This window comes from Lipotes vexillifer, unplaced genomic scaffold, assembly GCF_000442215.2.
Source record: "Lipotes vexillifer unplaced genomic scaffold, Lipotes_vexillifer_v1.1 scaffold327, whole genome shotgun sequence".
In the NCBI taxonomy this organism is placed as follows: Eukaryota; Metazoa; Chordata; class Mammalia; order Artiodactyla; family Lipotidae; genus Lipotes; species Lipotes vexillifer.
Genome location: NW_006771143.1, coordinates 778,540 through 797,905, shown reverse-complemented (window position 1 = coordinate 797,905; position 19,366 = coordinate 778,540). Strand labels below are relative to the sequence as shown.

Sequence of the window (19,366 nt, the reverse complement as noted above, 5' to 3'; positions counted from 1 at the left end):
TTTTTGGCTGCATTGGGTCTTCGTTGCTGCGCGCGGTCTTTCTCTAGTTGTGGTGAGCGGGGGTTACTCTTCGTTGTGGTGCGTGGGCTTCTCACTGTGGTGGCTTCTCTTGTTGCAGAGCACAGGCTCTAGAGCACAGGCTCAGTAGTCGTGGTGCCTGGGCTTAGTTGTTCCGCAGCATGTGGGATCTTCCCGGACCAGGGCTCAAACCCGTGTCCCTGCATTGGCAGGCAGAATCTTAACCACTGCACCACCAGGGAAGCCCCTGACTCCAAAATTCTTTAATCCTTTACAGCACTGGCTTTGTAGCCTGAAATATCACTAGGAAGTACAATTTAAAAGCTCAATTGTTTCCTTGGTTGACAAAATGAAATATCATCTTGTATTTAAAATACTAAAAAAATTTTGTCCTCCTTAGGAAAATCCACATAATGGGACACCAAAGCTTCTTTTTTGGTCAACAGGAAAATTATTTCTCTAAGTTCATGGCAAAAGTAGTTTTGGCTAATAGCTAATTCTGATTTTATCGTTACTAAAAGGAATAGATGCTAAAACAGTTTTTAAAAAGTCTGGATGAGTGGACAGCTAGTTCTGGAACAGAGGTATAAAATGAACTTCAATTGTATTTGTTTCTGTATTTGAGCTATCTTTGTTTCTTGTTGGCCTTCTATCTCCAGTAGCAGACAAATGCACTAATTTTCTCAGTACGGAAAATGCCAGCATGAAAGCCAAATAAAGTTGAGTTTAAGATAATTACACGAGATTTCATCAAAGCAACTTGGCACTCATCAAAATTCAATCCCAGTTAGCTGATGAGATTTCATCAGGCTGCTTAAGAAGCAGGGAAATAAACAAAAGGAGAGACAATGAAAACAATGTGACAGCTGTCAAACAAAATGCGGAGCGCAACATTGAACGCTTCCCTAAATGCAGTGCTGAGACCACTAGTTCTCATCCCCGCCACACACACACACACGTACGCGTGTGTACAAGAATAAATGACCACATATTTTGAATTTTCAATCATCTTTCTTTGTGCTTTCATTGCATAATACTGATTGTGGAATCATTTGTTACCAAGTACTAAAGTTGCATAAAAGATGAACATCTTAAGGGCTGTACGGTTAAAAAAAGTTTTAAAATATGGGTGCTTAAGAGGTCACCTCCCTTGTTTGAACTCCTTTAAGCAAGTTCTTAATAAATGTAAGTTATTATAAAAGGAATGGTTCAAATTATGCTACTACCAATGTTACAGTTTTGCAACTAGATATGCTCACATGTCATCCACCTGGTGGAAAATTTCACATAGTGGTTCCTGGGATATACAGGTCTTATGTTTCTGATAAAGTAGAAGCAAACTGGTAACGGCAACACGGTGCACTGCTTCAAACAGGGCTACAGAAGTTAGCAAAATAACTCAATTCCAAGCATATCTGATGACCGTATTAGGTCAATCTGTGCACTTAGAGCTGACAATTATACCAAACAGGAAGATCTGAAATGCTACAACACTTGACATTTGAAGCAGAAATTACTTTAAATTACCCAAGTTAGCAATACCACCCTCAACATGAAAATACAAGAATACTACAAGAAATCTTTGCACACATGTAAGACATGCCTATGGCTTCCTTCTACAGGTTTTGACATAAGATGAAAAGAAGAGAGGAAGAAAGGAATGGGAGTCGACACAATATCTATCTTCCAGGGATTAGCACTAGTTACTTTTTACCCTTTCATTTCATCAGAGGTTTATTTCCTCTAGAATTTTCAAGCAACAGATAGTTTGGAAAGCAGGTTTTTCTATATGTAGATATTTTTGAAAATAGATGCTTCATATCAGCCAAAATCTGTTGTACATTTTCTATGTATAAGTCCAAGATAATAATCAAAGACTTATTACTAATTCCAGTTTCTAGTTTTGGGTTATTATCTTGGACTAGACATTCTAATAACTAAATTAAGACTATCAATGACAAAATGACCCTAGGACTGTTTCACCAAAAAGTGAGCAGAAAAGATGTAAGACCTGCCAGAGTTTTCTCCTAGGAGCAAGGGAAGATAATACCTACTGAATAAAAACGTTAAAGAGGCAGCTCAAGACGAAACAAAGTTGTGTTTGGAGCATATCATGTGCTTGTCCATCTTATACCATATTTAACTGTACATAATTTGTATACCAAAATGAATAACTGTAAACAAGTTAAAGGGAGGATTTGGGGTTTTTTTTATTGGTTCATCATAGAATCTTGCAGAGTCAACCATAAAAAGTAGATACATTGTTGAATCAGTCTGAGCTAAGTTTCATACCACTATCTGGAGAGAAAACACTGCAAAAATAAAGGGCCAATCACCACAGAGAATATGTACACAAGAACATGAAAACCCTAGCTGCGGTACCTCTGAAGGATTCCCAGAAATTACCATAGTTGAACAATAAAGAGGCTGTATGGGAGAAAGCTCTAGGTTTGATGTCTAAGCAAGAAACAAGCTTTGCCTTTATCTTCTATCATTACCATGGGGAATTCACTCAGCCTCTCTGCACCTTAGCTTCTGACATGTAAAGGAAGGGATGTAAATGAATGCAACTTAAAGTTTTGTTTTAGAGAAAGACATGCTCCTTTTTCCCCAAAGGAAAACTCCTACGGAAACCCCCAAATGGGGACTTCCCTGGCGGTCCAGTAGCTGAGACTCCATACTCCCAATGCAGGGGCCTGGGTTCGACCCCTGGTCAGGGAACTAGATCCCACATGCATGCCACAACTAAGAGCTAACATGATGCAACTAAGACCTGGCGCAGCCTAAATAAATAAATAAATATTAAAAATAAAAATAGGGCTTCCCTGGTGGCGCAGTGGTTGAGAGTCCGCCTGCCGATACAGGGGACACAGGTTCGTGCCCCGGTCTGGGAAGATCCCACATGCCGCGGAGCAGCTGGGCCCGTGAGCCGTGGCCGCTGAGCCTGCGCGTCCGGAGCCTGCGCTCCGCAATGGGAGAGGCCGCAACAGTGAGAGGCCCGCGTACCGCAAAAAATACAAATACAAATAAAAATAAAATAAAAATAAACCCCAAAACGTAAAAAAGAAAAAAGGAAAGCTACTCTCATTCAGCCAGGGTGAGCGGCCAGATCCTTACCTGCTGGGCCTCCTCCCCACAAGCCATGAAACAAGCCACACACCATGAAATCCTGAATAGAATTAGTTTGACCACTCTTGGATCTACATCTAGAGATTTCTTCCCTTTTATGGATCCTACCCTCTCCTCAAGATTAAATGACTGATACATATGGGTTTAAGAAATTGAATTCCCATAGCAAAAATGTCTTTAGGTACAGTGAAGCAACACACATTACTGTATCTGTTATACATCTGTAACCACATTCCTAACTTTAGGCTCATTACTCTCTTATGACGTAGGTAGCTAGTTCACTTGTTATAAACTATGTGCCATATGCTAGACCCATGCTTCTTGAATAACTACATACCTGAACTTGAGGTTTGCAAATGAATCATCATAAATGAGCAGAAACTCTCTCCTCCCTGTGGCAATTCTTCAGTCAGTCTCAAATTTTTCTGGCACTGGTTAATCCACGAGGCTCAATTTAGTAACTATTAATTTTGCTGAGTTCACTTCTTCTCTTCATTTCTACTCCTTTTGCCCTGATTTCCCCCCTTTTGCTTCCTGACACACACATTATATCAAGTAGATTCTCCGTGTTTACATATATGGCAGCATATATACATCCCATTTTTCCACATTTTTGCTCATTTTATCTTCTCCCTTCACCCTCTACTCATTTTCACTTAGTCAAATCCTCCCATGATTCCAGGTCTATACTCTGAATGCATCACCTCTTCAGCTACTATTAACCTTTTCTAGTCATACTGCAACCTTCATCCCATTCAATATTTGAGGCTTGCTCTGTCCTAGCCCCTACGCTAATCAGGATACTCAATGGCTGTCCAAGCCATTTCTAGAACTCACTATTTCAATTTTACCACCTAGATTACACTGTAAATGAGTTGCAATGAGTTGAACTTTGAATACGTTGACACATCTGTTAGCTGGAATGCAAATTAACCTACACTCCCTCTGCCTACCAAAGGCTATTACAATCTTCTAGGTAAAGAGAATAAAAAGGCTTCAAGCCAAGTAGAGACAATAGAAATAAAAATGAATGAACAGTGGACAAACAGGACTGGGTGAGCAGTTATTTTAAAAAGATAAAATAATAACAACCCACATTTTCTGATCCTTGATTCTGTGCAAGGCAAGGTATGAATGATGTTTCTTAATCCTCTTAGCAATCCTATGAAGCAGGCATCTGTTATTATCTTCCAAATACAGATACTGAAGCTTAGAGAGATTAGATAAACTTCGCAACTTTGCATACTTTTTAGGTGGTTGAGCAAAGATCTGAGACCTAATTTGTCTGAATGTGAGGAAGAGATTCCAAGGTGGGGTTGAGGTCCTGGGTAACTGGGAGGCTAGTGATGCCTTTAGAAAGGATAGCCATCCCCAGAAAAATAAGATCTTGAAAGAGTAGTAAGGTATGTTTCAGCTACGCTTGGTTTGACATGCTGGCAGGATCTCTAAGGAAGATGCCCATCAACAGCCAGAACTGTGGGATTGGGGCCCAAATGGAAGATGAGTCACATCTGAATGAGAGCATGAAGAGGTAAGAGTAAGCCATGGGAAGAATGGAAAATATAGCAGAATTCACAATGGAATTACAACAAAGTGTAGCAGAATAATAAAAAGTCACCTCTTTGTATACATGCTCATTTACTCCTCACAATAATCCTGTGACATATTATTATCCACATTTCATAAATGACTAAGCTTTGGGAAATTAAGTAATCTGACCAATGCCATTCAACCAATATGTGACCAAGACCAGTATGTACCAAATTTATAACTCTTTCCACTACTTTTTCATACTGTTTTTTCCAATATACACTCATTCAATGTCACTAAAGGTATAAAACAGAAGCTTGATGACTATTTGTCAAAGATAGCCAAGTGTGTCTTGGGGGCTTGGAGGGTTAAAGGATTAGGGGGAACAAATACATGAGACATTGTTTCCCACCACACACCACAAACACCACAAATTGATAACTATACCGTTTTCTCCTGCACCCAGCATTTAACTCGGACTCCTTCTCAACCCAGTGTTCCAGGCAGCTGCTAGTTAACGACACGCTAGATAAAAACATCTTCGGTTATACAACCGACATTGGGTCTTGTAGCATCATTTTCATCCTTGACCTGAATAATATTTAATTTGTGTACTTTAAATTGTCAGAGTATTCCAAGCTAGCTGGTAAAGGAAACCCATTAAAAGGTTAACATCATAAGCTAGAAAATAGGGGATAATACATCCAAGGGTCTAGGTAATGGCAAATGGAAGCAGCAGTTAGAAAGCAAATATAGTTCAGTTAGGGTGAATGCATTTTTAAAAATAAACTGAACTACATTTTTAAAAATAAACTGAACTAATATAAACTGGGGAATGGCTTGGCTTAGAAAGTTGGCAGAAAAAGATTTAAGTGTCACAGTGGACTGCAAGTCAAGGCAAAATCCTGCGCTTTTTAGAAAAGCAAAGCATTACAGAAAAATGCATAAACACCAGAACCCAGAAGTATTCTCTGGTAATTCTCCCAAACTCAGGCTCTGCTTAACGCTCTGCTCCAAATCGGGGACATGCAAGTTACCTTCTTCCATACATCTTACTGACACACCCTTCAGTCACTCCCACCTTCAATCAGTGTTCCACTAAAATACTTCCATGCCCCACTGTGTTCAAGGTAAGATTCAAAATCCTGTCCTTTCCATAGAGGTGCTTCGCACACTCAGTTTTCAACTTACATTTTTGCTGTGAGCTGCTATGACTGCCATTCTCAAAGTCTGAGTTCCAGCCAGGCTCTTGGGCTTATCCTCCCTCGGACACGAGAGGTACTCTTTGGCATCTACATCTTTTCCCTAAAAGGTTCTGTCTCAAATCATCGCCTTTTTTTAAGGTGTTTTCCACCCATCGCTCCTAATATGTTTTGCTCTTCAGGAAGCATCCCCTCGCCACGACAGCTAAAACAGGATACTTCTCACATCATTTCAGGGCCTAAAATGATACTTACATTTACAAATTCAATTTTGCTTCTTCTGTTATTTTATAATGTGCATTTTCTTCATCCCTAACGAGACTATAAACTTTGGTTTCTATCACTCCCCACTGCCAATTTGCCCATTTCTTTAAAACCTGATTTAAATAATTGATTTGCTGAACCTGTAGATGTGGCCATGGAAAAGTCACAGATTGCATTCGAAGCTCAGCTCCATCGCTTCATACCTGAATTATATTGGGGAAGCAGATTCGAAACAGGAATTAGAAGGCAGCTTGTAAAATATTTTAATAAAGTCAATTCAACTCAGTAAGCATTTACTCAAAATCCACATGGTTCTCTCATATCAAATAGCCTTTACAGGTGAAAATAATTGAAGTCCAGCCTTAGAGGAAAAACAAAAATCACAAAAGGTTATTTAAAATGTTAGTGCGGGGCGGGAGATAACCACCAGAAATAACTCTCCATCTAAATATGCAACTTCTGATCTTACTTAAGAACTTACTTACTAGGTAGAAAAGACACCTGGCTTTTACTGACAAGCTCAAAGGGTAACTGACGCTCATACAAATGCACATTTTCTAGATTCTCTAGATACCATGAAGTTCTAAATGGATTCAATATTCACTGAAAGAACCCAGTGGGTGATTGCATCCAAATATAACTGGTAAAAGCCAAAAAGTCCTGATTCCATGAAGCCTGTTCCTCACATTTCACTATTATACCTTCAGCTTTCATTGAGGAATAAACACGCCCAAGCTGCCTTCTACCTTCTAGAAACATAGAAGGTAGTGCAGATGTTTGTGGTGCAGATGTTGTTGAAGACACTGTCCACCATACTACTCATTGCTCCAGAAGTGACTCCCCATTTGAGAAATCTGTTTAGTGTTTATCTCCCTATGGAACTAGAATATTCCCTTTACTATGAGAATTAATTAATTTCCTTAATTCTACGACGTAGTTCCCACAGCTTGCGCACACTTTAATGTGCCTGAAATTGAAGTATTCATATAAATGTGTGTGCCATGTATATATGTGTGTATATATGTAGGTATACATCCATATATACATACATGTATGTGTGCATGTGTATCTCTTCATGTTTGTGTACATGTATGCATATATATGTGCTGTGTGTATATACATGGTGATTTTCTCTCCAAAAGCTGTTATTAAATTGATACTGTATTTTATAAGTAATCATTTATTTTAAATTAAGGTAGAATCATATCCATGTTTTCCCTTTGCCTGGTAGGAAACCCAAGGCCAAATTTTTGGCCCAATTATTTCAACCAACACATACTCATATGGTCTATTTCCCTTGTCAATCCTGAATTCCTAGTCTAAGTTCTCCCTAGTTCTGATCTTTTAAAATTTGTTTGGCTTTGTTTTGTTTTAGCATGTTATCAAATACTTTTTACATTAAGTTATCATTAAATCGTTTGAGTAACGGGCAGTCTATAAGGGTATAATACCAATTATTAAATGTCTCTTGACTATGCAAGTTCAAGTATTTTACTCCTCATTTCCAAAGTCCTCAAATACAAGAAAATAATGCTGACACACAGGATATTAGGCCCAAGTATTATATAAAGAGTCAATTGTAAAGCAAAATCTACTGCCCTTACATTTTTAGTTTAAATTGTAATAAAGTTTGCTACCTGAACCTTTTGCCCCTCTGTGCTGCACAAAGTAATTTTGTCGTCTTAACCACTTCTGTACGATGACAACATGAATCGCTCTGGGATTTGAGTAGAACTCTGTCATTATTTCCACGAAAATGTTTTCTTTCTGCCCCCTAATCCTGGAGGATATCCACAAGTCCAACTCTAGGTCAATCCAGTAGCTGGAGAAGTATTTACAGGAAATCTCAATGAGCAAACAGCCTGCGCTCTTTTTATCAACACCGTTTAAAAATCTCAGAGAGGTGTCTGATGAGGAAAATAAGTTGTTCCAAGAAATCATTAGGGATTTATACTTGAGACTGTCTTATCTCATAAGGAAAAAAAAGTCCCCCGTAAGAGGGGGGGAAAAAAAAAAATCTACCACTGACACCATGTGTGTCCTATTAAAGTTGTTTTTATTTTAGAGTGTTGTAAAAATTGTTTTATATATTTTACATTAAGATCAGAGCAGCATACTGCTGGGTAGAATTCATAAAAGAAAGGCTCCTTTGGAATTTTCCTGTCCTTGCCTGGATACACATAGACTGTCGGGCCTTCGGTGGCATATGTAGTTGAGAAATCCTTTTTACAAGTACCCATAAAAGAGACTAGTACATGTTGCTCCAGACTATAATTAAGTGGGGCTAAGTAGAGATTCCAGATGGGAAGCTGTAGAGACTGGCACAGAGGTGTGGGTTCGCTCACTCACTCCCTGGCCCCTCCGACAAGCAAGTCTGGCACCAGGACAGGCTCAAAATGCAACTAGGAGAAGAGGTTGTCTTATATGCCCTCCGTCAGCCTCCATGTGATGGGTGCTTGGCACACCCTTGGATTTCTATGTCTAAGTCCAAGATTGCACTTCATCTTGCCCTCTCTGGACTTTCCATGAGCTCCCATACACAGCACATCGGGGCCCACTTTTCTGCTCCTCAATTTCCTCATACATTTACCCTCTGAAATGTGAGAGTCAGAAAATCTGAAAGAAATCATTGCTAAAAAATAAATAAACACAAAAACAAAAAATACCACCACCACCAGGTGCCCATAGTTATCCCCTACCCATAAAATAAAATAAAATAAATTTAAAAATAAAAAAAGTGGGCTTCCCTGTTGGCGCAGTGGTTGAGAGTCTGCCTGCCAAGGCAGCGCACACGGGTTCGTGCCCCGGTCCGGGAGGATCCCATGTGCCGCGGAGCGGCTGGGCCCGTGAGCCATGGCCACTGGGCCTGCACGTCTGGAGCCTGTGCTCCGAGGTGGGAGGGGCCACAGTAGTGAGAGGCCCGCGTACCGCAAAAAAAAAATTTTTTTAAATAAAAATAGTAGTTGGGGGCGGAGCCACAAGGGAGGGCATACATCCCAAGACACTGCCTAAAGGCTCATTGTTAAGACAGATGAGGCAGGAATTTCAGATACTTTAGCTACTGAGAGAAATGTTTGGGAGCAGGTGGATCTTTGTTAAACCTCAGTTTTATAAGATAATCATACATTTACATTTAAGATGTGGCTGCTTATGAATGACTGTCCCAGTTCATAATCACTATAAAATAAACATTACCATTCACTGCCATGTGTCCAGAGTACCTGGGATATAGTACAATTTGCTTAATTTAGAGTGACTAACACAAATCACTAATTTTAAAGGAAACAAAATATTTAGCATAGCAAAGAGGCAACAAGAATTCCCCTTTTTTAGATGCTCTCTTATTCATATAAAAATTTCAATATCTACTTTCCTGACAACTCTGAAAATTTCAAAAGAAAAGAGGTTTTTCTCTTATCCTCTCTGCCAAACTACTCCTGAGGTTGGCATGTATAAAACAGACCACATAAATTGCGACTCAAATGTAAACAAAATGTAGAGAAATAAAGAACATATGTCTAAAGCATATTTTCTTGACCCTATCCTACTGAAAATGTGCTTATTTCCTGCTCTTGGTTTAATCCATCACAATCTACAACCATCTTTAGTTATAGTATCTAATACCTAATCCACATGTTGCTGTCAGTTTATATACAGAAAACAAAAATTGGAGAGGTCTTATTACTATTGCCTTTTGAAAAGTAGATGCTTGCAGAGATTCTGGTTCTAAGTTGCTAAATAGTATTTTCTTTTGTATCCTACCAAGTTAAAAGCCACGTAAAAAAAAAAAAGTAGATGCTGGTCAAGTAATGTCAAATAAGAGGAGTGAGTTGTTTTCAAGTTGAAATCATAGGTAGGGGCAGTTTTTATATTTAAATTGTAGCACAATTCTGAGAAAATACTACGAAAATACAACGAGGGCTTAAAGAATTGCACCATATTATTACTAACACCTGCAGTATTGTGAGCTGAGGCAGCCACGAGCAAAAGAGACAGAAAGCTATCTGACCATCTGTCAAAGCATCACCTAAAGTACTTTAGCAGTCTGATTGCTTAGATGGGTCAGAAAGAGAAAGGGCATTCCAGACACAGAGCTACTAAATGTGAGGGAGAGGCTCAGAGCTCCAAAGCTCCTGGGCAGCCAGGGAGCAAGGGGGCAGAGAGGAGTGCTGGGTGTGGCTCCACCAAGACAGCCTCACGGGGAGGGCCACTATGAAAGACTGCGGATGGAAAGAATAATCTTGAAATCACATTTTTTCCCCACAATAAATTGAGGACCAAAGATACTAAAATTACAGAAGATGGCCTTAGTAGGAATGGCTGAAGCAAAACAAAGCCAGTGGGCTCAACACTTCGGCACTTATGAAATGACCTTTGGGGTAAGTTTCACCAGCTATTTCAAGTGCGAGGACATTGGGAGGGGGTGGTGATTGCAGAGTGTCATGTTTTTAAAAAATATTTGTAAAACAAAGTAAAATGATGCGTTGGGGTGGAGGGAGAGACCGTTTAAAGTCAGCTTCTTCGATGTTGGACAACCATAGCTTTTATCTTTGAATTTTATGATAAGGAACAAGGAAAAGGTACAGGAAAACTTGAGTTTCCTGGGCAAGCCGTTGGTCCTACTCTTGGCTTTGCCATTAATAACTTGCTACATCTCCATGGACCAGGCAGAGCCTCCTGGATCTCAGTTCCTTCCTCTTTCCTAGCATGTAATGGAAGAATCAATGATGTTCATAAAACATAGCCATTGAGTCAAGAGCTAAAAAATCTTTCCCCTAGGTCTTCTAAAGATCTCCTTCATTCAGATCTCTGATCAAATGTCACTCCTTCAATTTCCCTGAACACTCTACATAATACACTCCCAATCCAATCTTTCACTAGCTCCTTACCCTGCTTTATTTTTCTTCACATAGCTCCCATCTCCACATGAAATTATGCACTCACCCACTTTATTATTGCCATGATCCCACTAGAAAAAACACCGTAAGAACCTTGAGCAATATCATGCCTAGACCAATGATTGGTGCACAGCACTGCTCAGTAAACACCTGATGAATAAATTAAAATCAGTTATCATGGGACTTTACATATGGGACAGAAGATTTCAGGTTGAGGTGGTGTTGGCCAATCCTGTGAAAGACTACTGTCACCTCCAAATGACATTCCCACCAACCCCCGCTCCCTGTACGTGAACGTTTTCCAACTTTGTACTGCAGCAACCATGATTTTGTTCTTCCATTTGTCATTTAAATTTCATCATAGCATGTTTATATTTTTCTATTAATATATTGTCTAATGTACAACATAGTCCAGACTTGAAAGTCCTTCCATTTAAAGCTGCAAGTTAGGGAATTCCCTGGTAGTCCAGCGGTAGGGACTCCACACTTTCACTGCTGAAAGGGCGCAGGTTCAATCCCTGGTCTCGGAACTAAGATCCTGCAAGCCGTGTGGTGTGGCCAAAAAAAAATTTTTTTTAAGTAATAATAAAGCTGCAGGTTATATATTAATAGAATAACTTGGTCCCAACAGGATGAATTCTATTAGTGTGCTCAGGGTGGGAGGGAGGGGAGTGAAGACAGTTACATCTGCTGTGAGTACAGTCTTCATTTTTAGTAGTCTGTTCTTTTTCCCTTTGTTTCCTACACTCATTGTTCAATTGTTTTTCCTCTAACTCATTGTCAGTCTTTCCCTCTTTCCCATCGTCTTTTACGATCCCCTTCTCTTTCTTTCTCCATCCTCCTGCTATCTTGGTAGCTAAAGCATAGGTTATATGCAGACTTTACAAGAGTCTTCCTCAGTCTTTGAGGGTTCACTACCTGTGAAAAGGAAGGAGGAGGAAGGAAGAGGATGAAAGCTGCCAGATGTAAAAGGCTTGGCAAATGCACAGTACAGCTACTGGAAAAGTGGTCAGTTCTTGGTCGTAAAACAATGCTCTTGGGCTTACAGTTCTCTTCCTCACCCTTCACGTGACAACCACAAAACCTACCCGTATCTTTTGGCAATTAGTCGTAGAGTCATTGGATTTTAGGACTGGACTGGATCTTAGAGATTGCCTACCTCAATACCCTCAATTTAAAATGAGGAAATAGAGGCCAAGAGAGGTTAAGTGACTTGCCAAGGGTCATAGAATTAATGAGTTGACATGGTGCAGAGACCCAGATCTCCTGATCACCAGACCGGAATCCTGAAGAGTGAGAGTCAGAAAAGCCCAAGGTCCTCCACAGATGATGTCATCAGAAATGAAAGAAAAGATCAAGAAAAGTTTGAAAATGAACAGTAACTCAAGTCATACATCAATCCATGACTTAAGACATTTTCAAATATTCTTTCACTGTTTAAAAGCAAATAAGCATACAGTAATTAAGGGGAAATAGGCAAAAGCATTACGCTGTTGTTTTTAAATCTTACAGCCATTTACTGTCTCATTTCTAATAGTTTTCAGTGTAATATCTTATATACTTAGGACTACTCCATTTCGCTGACCTCTAACTTATGGCTTCCAGTAATGAAAAGCAGCTGATTTTAATGTGCCCATGCTCCAGTGTGAAGGAGGCTAAGGCTGCGTTTGTGTGCAATCAGGTTAAGATTGGCTCCAACAGGAGAAAAATCCATACATATGTTGAAAAGATCTGAAAAATGCCTGTATTCCCAACCTGATTACGACTTACATTTTTGCATGGTTTGTCAAAGCAGATCACCGAAATCAAGTCAAGATGTAAAATGGGATAAAGTGGTTTTCTTCTCTATTCTTCCATTAATCCCCGTGACCTATTGAAGAAAGGAACTTTTTCCTCTCTCACCTGAGGCAAGGTGGGATACTCCACTGGAAGTTATGCCAATTTTTATCAATTGGTGCTCAATTTCCAAAATTAACTTTCTAGTTTTCATTTCCTACATTTGTAAATTGAAGTTATTTCATTGCAGAGTCATTTTCCATTTCTATCAACAATCCTATGTTAGTTCCCTTTTTTAAAACATAAAACAAATTCCAATATAATTTTTTAAACCTACTAACTTTAAAGTTTACTTAAAAATTGAATTTATTAAACTGAATATGTAGATACAGGGATTAGAGCAATAGCTAGTCTCTCCTAATGTCTATCCTAATAAATAATATTTGGTAAAACCTAAATGTAAATTAAATAAGAGTTCATTGCTGGTTCACTTGTCAAAAAGAGAATATTAACAGATGATACATAAACATTTGTTTTGACATAATTTTAATCGCTGACAGTGTCAGGTTATAGTTATTAAGACAATGCACTGTTGCTTGAAGCATAAAAAATAAAAATGCAATAAACATTACAGGTTAAAAATTTAGCTGTTACCTACAAAATTCTCAAGCAAGGCTGGGGCTAAGTCAAAATAGTTTCAGAGGGGAGGGGAACGTGCTGGCTCTTGTTACACATAAGCATGTTTGTTATAGGAGCATTTTCAGGTTAATTTTTGCTATTAACGTAAACCACAATTGGGGGACCACGTTGCTGGAAGAGGAATGGGGGGGTAGTTATATAAACAGTATACAACAAAGAAAGTCTTTATTTCCAATACCTGAATACATCAGGTTTGTTTTTAGGTACAAGGTTGCAGGTTAAATGCTCTCAGCTATCCAAGAAGTGGCTTATTAGTATTGTAAGAAAATATTTTCTTATATTTTGACTGAAAAATACCCAGTTTAACTGAACAAAACCATCCTTGTTAGTGAAAAGCAGACCCAAAAAAACTTTGTTTCAAAGACTCAGCAAAGAAAAGCAAAACTAATTCAAGAGGAAAAGCTGCCTTCCTAATAGTAGCTTCTGAATCTGGATCTAATAGTTCTCAAAGGCCGACTGGAGTCTTCAAGTCTTAAGTTTTGTCTTCCTCCATGGATCATAGACATTCTCTATGAGGCAGCATAATATGGATATAAATCCATTCTAAGCAGATATATATTCCCTCTCTGGGCTATAGCCATGAAGCTGAAAAGCTATGCCCCAACAGCAAGAATGAAAGCAAACAAAAGTTTTGACTGTTTCATAGGGCAATTTTCTAAACACAACTTTCTTTTTTGCTTTCCTACTTTGTGCACTAGAAAAATCCTAACTTCATCTTTGGCAATTCGGCATCCGCTAGTGATAAAATAAATAGTAACAAGAGATTATGCTTTCAGAAGCACAGCACCAGCGCTAAGAACTGCATTTCAACATACGGACTTGGCTCCAGCCAGCACCTGAGCTATGTACACTTCTCCTAATTTGTAAGTGGGCCTAATCCTGTTATTACAGAATAATTACTACAAATCAGCACAATTACTACAAAGACACAAATAAACATACACATACCAGTAGCTGTTTTCCACAAATTATTATCAAAACAAAGAGAACCGGCTAATTGTGGTAACATTAAGACAATGTTTATTCCTCCCAGTGTTTGGGCAAGTTTATTTTAAGTTGTCATCTTCAACTAGTAATGATACAGATGATTTTACAGATTCCATAAACCTTTCTAATCTAAACTGTTCTCAGCTGAAAGTTGGCTACTTCTCTTAGAGCAAAGGCCTGATTTCATAAGAACTGGCTTTTATGGTACATTAGCAAAAAAAAGAAAAAGTAAAAAACCAGCGCGCACACATGCACACACACGCGCACGCACACACACACACACACACACACACACACACATACACACACTTTTAGAAATCTCATTTTAAAAGCTCATTTGTAATGTAGTCTTCTAAATTATTTTCAAGGTACCATGAAATTAAATATTCACTTTACATTCTTCACAATTTAAGCATTCGTCTCTAAGGAAGTATAACGTGGAATATTCACACCAATGTTATTATCAGGTTTCCCTCATGGATAAATACTTTTTTGGGAGCGAGGGTGATTAGACAGGAGGAGAATTCAGAAAACACACAGCCCACAATAGGGATTATCTGAACTCACCTCCTGGACAATGCCTCACGGCCATCTTACATCTCCTGGATTCAGCGATCGTTGGACATGGTATCGTGTCTTTTGCTGGCTTTTTAACAATTTGCCGTGTTCTGGTTTCCAGACCCCACTTAAATCCACATGTGCGATTATTTCTGCTACAAGTTCCCCATTCACTCCAATGGCCAACCTCACATCCTTCTAATAGAGAGAAAACAAACACAGATGACAATTTGGTATACATTTCTCCACCATCACCAAATTTATACAGGAGTGTTTCTCTAACTCCCTCACCTTCAGATACCAAAAATTAAGTTGTACAGCCCACAAGACCTGTATACACCTTTCAGGAACTTTAACTCTTTGAATTATGAAGTTATAGATAAAAGTACATAACTGCCACATAAGTACTTTAAAAATTACTACTATTTGTCTTAGTTCATTTTTTGAAGGGATGCTACTGATCCATTCTAAAGATATTGAAATATATAATCTTTAAAAGGTTCAACAGCTAAAACCTACAGTAAAAGATACTCTTTTCATACCATGACAGGACACAAAATTTTACAGGTTAATTCTGCATGCCCCCCCTGAAATTCACAAGTGTGTTAGTTTTATTTTGGAAGTAAGTATATGATGAAAAGGATAGTGAGTGTTTCGCATTTTCTGATTGTCTCAATTCTTTTAAAAGGTGTATTACACTGCAGTATATATTTCTTACTCCCTAAATTGTTACTGCACATTACCATAGTTTGAAAAGTAAACAAATATGGTCAGATATTTGAAAATGTATGTTTTGCCTAGATATGTAAGCTTTTAGCATCCCCTTTTGTAAGTTCATATAGTGGAAAAGTAGGTTACTCTCTAATACCCTGCGATGAGAGGAAGGGGGAGGAGATAAAAGCATAAAAATATGCAAAGTTAAACCTCCTCATCAAATTCACCATTAAAAACCCCATCACACTAGCAGATGAGGACTCAGGCCTAGAGTCCACACACCATTAGTATTTCCACATTCCAGATCTCAGCAGGCGTCATGGGAACTCTTAGATTTTTCAAAGCTACTTAAGATTTTTATTTAGGGGAATGCATAGGACTCTATGGTTAATTTGTTAATAGTTAAGGGTTTCATAAGCATTTCCACTGAACATTTGTAATAGGTGTGGGTCTTGCCTCTCAAGCGAATTCAACATTTTGAATATGCTCTTCTAGTGACTTTCTTATTTTTCAGTAAGGTGTTGCTTGTATGCATGTATTAACTCACACATATATAGGAATATAGGTACACATTTCTTCAAGAACCTCTCATTTAAATGTGTTCTCTGCAAGCTTCCAAATACATAATTACAGACTACTTCAAAATTTCTACAGGGAAAAAGTTCTCAATTTAACTCTCCATTTTAAAGAGATGGAAAGCCTCATTTAGAATACATTGCTCTGTTGTACACCATATCAGATGTATCACATGTCAAATAAAATTCAGGCATGGCAGAGGTGGGAGTGGTGAAGATGCCATCACACCTAAGATTAGATTGAGGCATTTAGCAAAATGTAGGTACTGACAGATCTTTACCTTTTAATCAGTGGTATAAAATTACTGAATTTTTTTTAAACACTCAAAAAATATAAAATTTATAAAATGTGTATTCCTAATTATTACCCACAAACAGCATATATATGTATATTAAATTATGCATTCTACATATCTAAATTTAGTAAAAGTAAAATTGTTTTAATGCACTTTGCAACATTCAGTCAATCATCAACAAAGTACATTTGGCACAAAAAATCTCTTCCCAATTGAATTTTTTTTTTATACAAATGGCTAAGCAAGAAGCTCCGTAATTAATACACATAACAATAGTGATAGACTAGCTAACCACATGGCACTGCTTGAAAATCTTGTTTTTCTTCCAAACAAAATGTTTTTCTCTAACGGTTACTAATAACTTTATTAAGATAATTAAGAAATGGATGTATTACATAGATAATAAAAACATTATTCTCAGCATTTAAGTGGTTTAACTTAGATGTAAAACTAACAAATTTTGAAGCAAAATGTAATATATGATACTGCCCAACAGCATAAAGTCAGCAAAGAACTTAAATAATTTTCAGTTCTAATAAATAACAAGAGAACCGATTTGTTTCTATGATGAATACATCCAGCATGCATTTTTTCCCCCCCAAGAAACGGGTGTTAAAATAAAAGTTGAAGTTTGAAAGTTACATGGAAAACTACTCACCCACACATTCCATGGTTTCATCTAATGGTGCAAAACCATCTGGACATTCCTCAAAGCAGCGGCCTCTATGCAAATAAAAGCCTACTTTGCACTTGGTACAAAAGTCTTTGCTAAAGCAAGAATCACAGTTTTCTATTCTGCATCCTAAAAACAATTTTAAAGAGAAAGAGAAAATTTCAGTCAAAAATTTACTGGTTTTGCAAATAAATCTTTCACAAACTCACCGGTTAGCTCAATTGGAATTCTAGTGGTCAGAGAAATATGTGTTCAACTCATTTGTTTCCTCATGCCATCTCCTTCTAAATCACTCCTACCTCTTCCAACAGCTCACCACATCAATAGGCTAAGACAAAATTCCAGCCCGGGGCCCTAGGCAGCATGAGACCCTTCAGAAATTTTTGCAACTCCAAATGGGATTAAAATGAAGGATTAAAAAGAAAAACATTCCCCCTACAAATTACATTGCTGGTGGGATTGAAATCTGTTCTGCTCTTCCAAAGACCTACTATGAAAAACACAATGGGAACACTCTAATCAGTATATTCTGTTCCAAGACAGTAAGTTAAAATTCTGTTTAATGCATTTACTTTCATCAGAGGGTGTCTTAACTAGGAGGGGTACTTTAAGTCATTTTTTGGAAAACCCATAATACATTTCCTTAGTCCTCACAACAGTCCATCAGGGTGAGCAGTGGTACCCCTATTTTGCAAATAAGGAACCTGAGACTTAAGTCACAAAGCTGGTAATGGCTGAGTTGGTTCTGAAAGCCCCCAAATGGACTGCCTTCTAAATCTGTTCTCTTTTCTTTATAACACACTAACTGAATTTTGTTGGAAACAGCTGGTGAAAGAGAAATGCTTTCAGTTCTGCTAGGTGTGGTTTTGAATCCCAGCTCTGCCCTTACCAGCTATGTGACTCTGAATGGCTACATGCCTCTCTGAGCCTCTATTTCCTTCTGTATAAAAGAGGGATGTCACTGACTTTACAAGGTTATTGTGAGGATCTACAATAATATATGTAAATCGACTAGCTCATAATCGGTAGTCTGCAGATAGAAGCACCAGTGAATTAGAAACAGAAACATGTATTTTTCCACTAAACCATTCACATTACAAGGTGTAAAAAGAAGCAATAATTTACAGGCTTGTATTCTAGGTCAGATTTCCCCTGTATTCGAGGAACAGCTGGGCCAGAGGTAATTGGTTTGTAGGGGTGAAAATAAATAAACTCTAAACTACTCTTCAAGGAGAAGGAAGGAAAGGTCGGAGAATTGGTTAATTGAAAGGAGAGGTTTTCAACAGATTACAGTACATTATTACTTGTAACAGATTTAATTGATGGCAATTAACAGCACATAAAGCTCTATGAAAACTCCCTGGCAACACTTTTATTCTTTTAACAAGCCTATGAGTGCCAGTGATTTAATTTGGTGATTTAACGATTCAGAAAAGCTTTAAAAACTAGTTTCCACAACCGAAGATATAATTGAATAAAAAATATAACCAAAACATGAAATCATTGAATATCAAAAATTTGAAAATTGAGAAGATAAAGCCAGAATACAAACACTAAAAAAGTTTGTTAAAATAGATTACATTATAAATAATGACAGTTTCTAGACTTATAAAAAGAAAACGGCAATCTTCACCTTTCAAGTTTGAGTCTAAACATGTCTGCATGTATTAAGTGACCACCATGAAGCAGCTAATTCTTCTAAAATGTTACCCAAATTTACAATTGGAAAACCAACTATGTGGGGGTGAAAGTCCACAGTCAAATTACACTACTGCTCTTTCAGGGGAGGATGGTGGACACAGAAGAACGGTTTATCACCCTATAAAATGTTCATTTGCAGCCTTAAATGCTGTAACCTATATTTTTATAAAACGGTGGTCTATCGCTGGTCAGTAGCTTCTTAATCATGGTCAAAATACATGACCATCATGTCCACAAATTGTTGGTTTTCTTGCTACATTTTTCTAAAAAGCAAGCAGCCCTTCCTGCTAGCAGAATTATTTTCCAAGAAATAATGATAAACATTCCAAAGGATAAAACAGAACTA

The 19,366-nt window shown here is 38.0% G+C and overlaps 1 protein-coding gene across 2 annotated transcripts in view; it reads right to left on the bottom strand.

Annotated features, from left to right (window-relative positions):
- RSPO2 (R-spondin 2) overlaps nucleotides 1-19,366 on the bottom strand; it is a 166,106-nt gene that overhangs the window by 46,590 nt on the left and 100,150 nt on the right. The window contains exons 3-4 of one of the 2 annotated variants that reach the window (XM_007446532.1): nucleotides 17,305-17,448; nucleotides 15,071-15,259 (exon numbers count right to left, since the gene is read on the bottom strand). In XM_007446532.1, the coding sequence (XP_007446594.1) occupies nucleotides 15,071-15,259; nucleotides 17,305-17,448 (333 nt within the window). The remainder of the gene's footprint in view (nucleotides 1-15,070; nucleotides 15,260-17,304; nucleotides 17,449-19,366) is intronic. The other variant, XM_007446533.1, reaches the window with a different exon arrangement.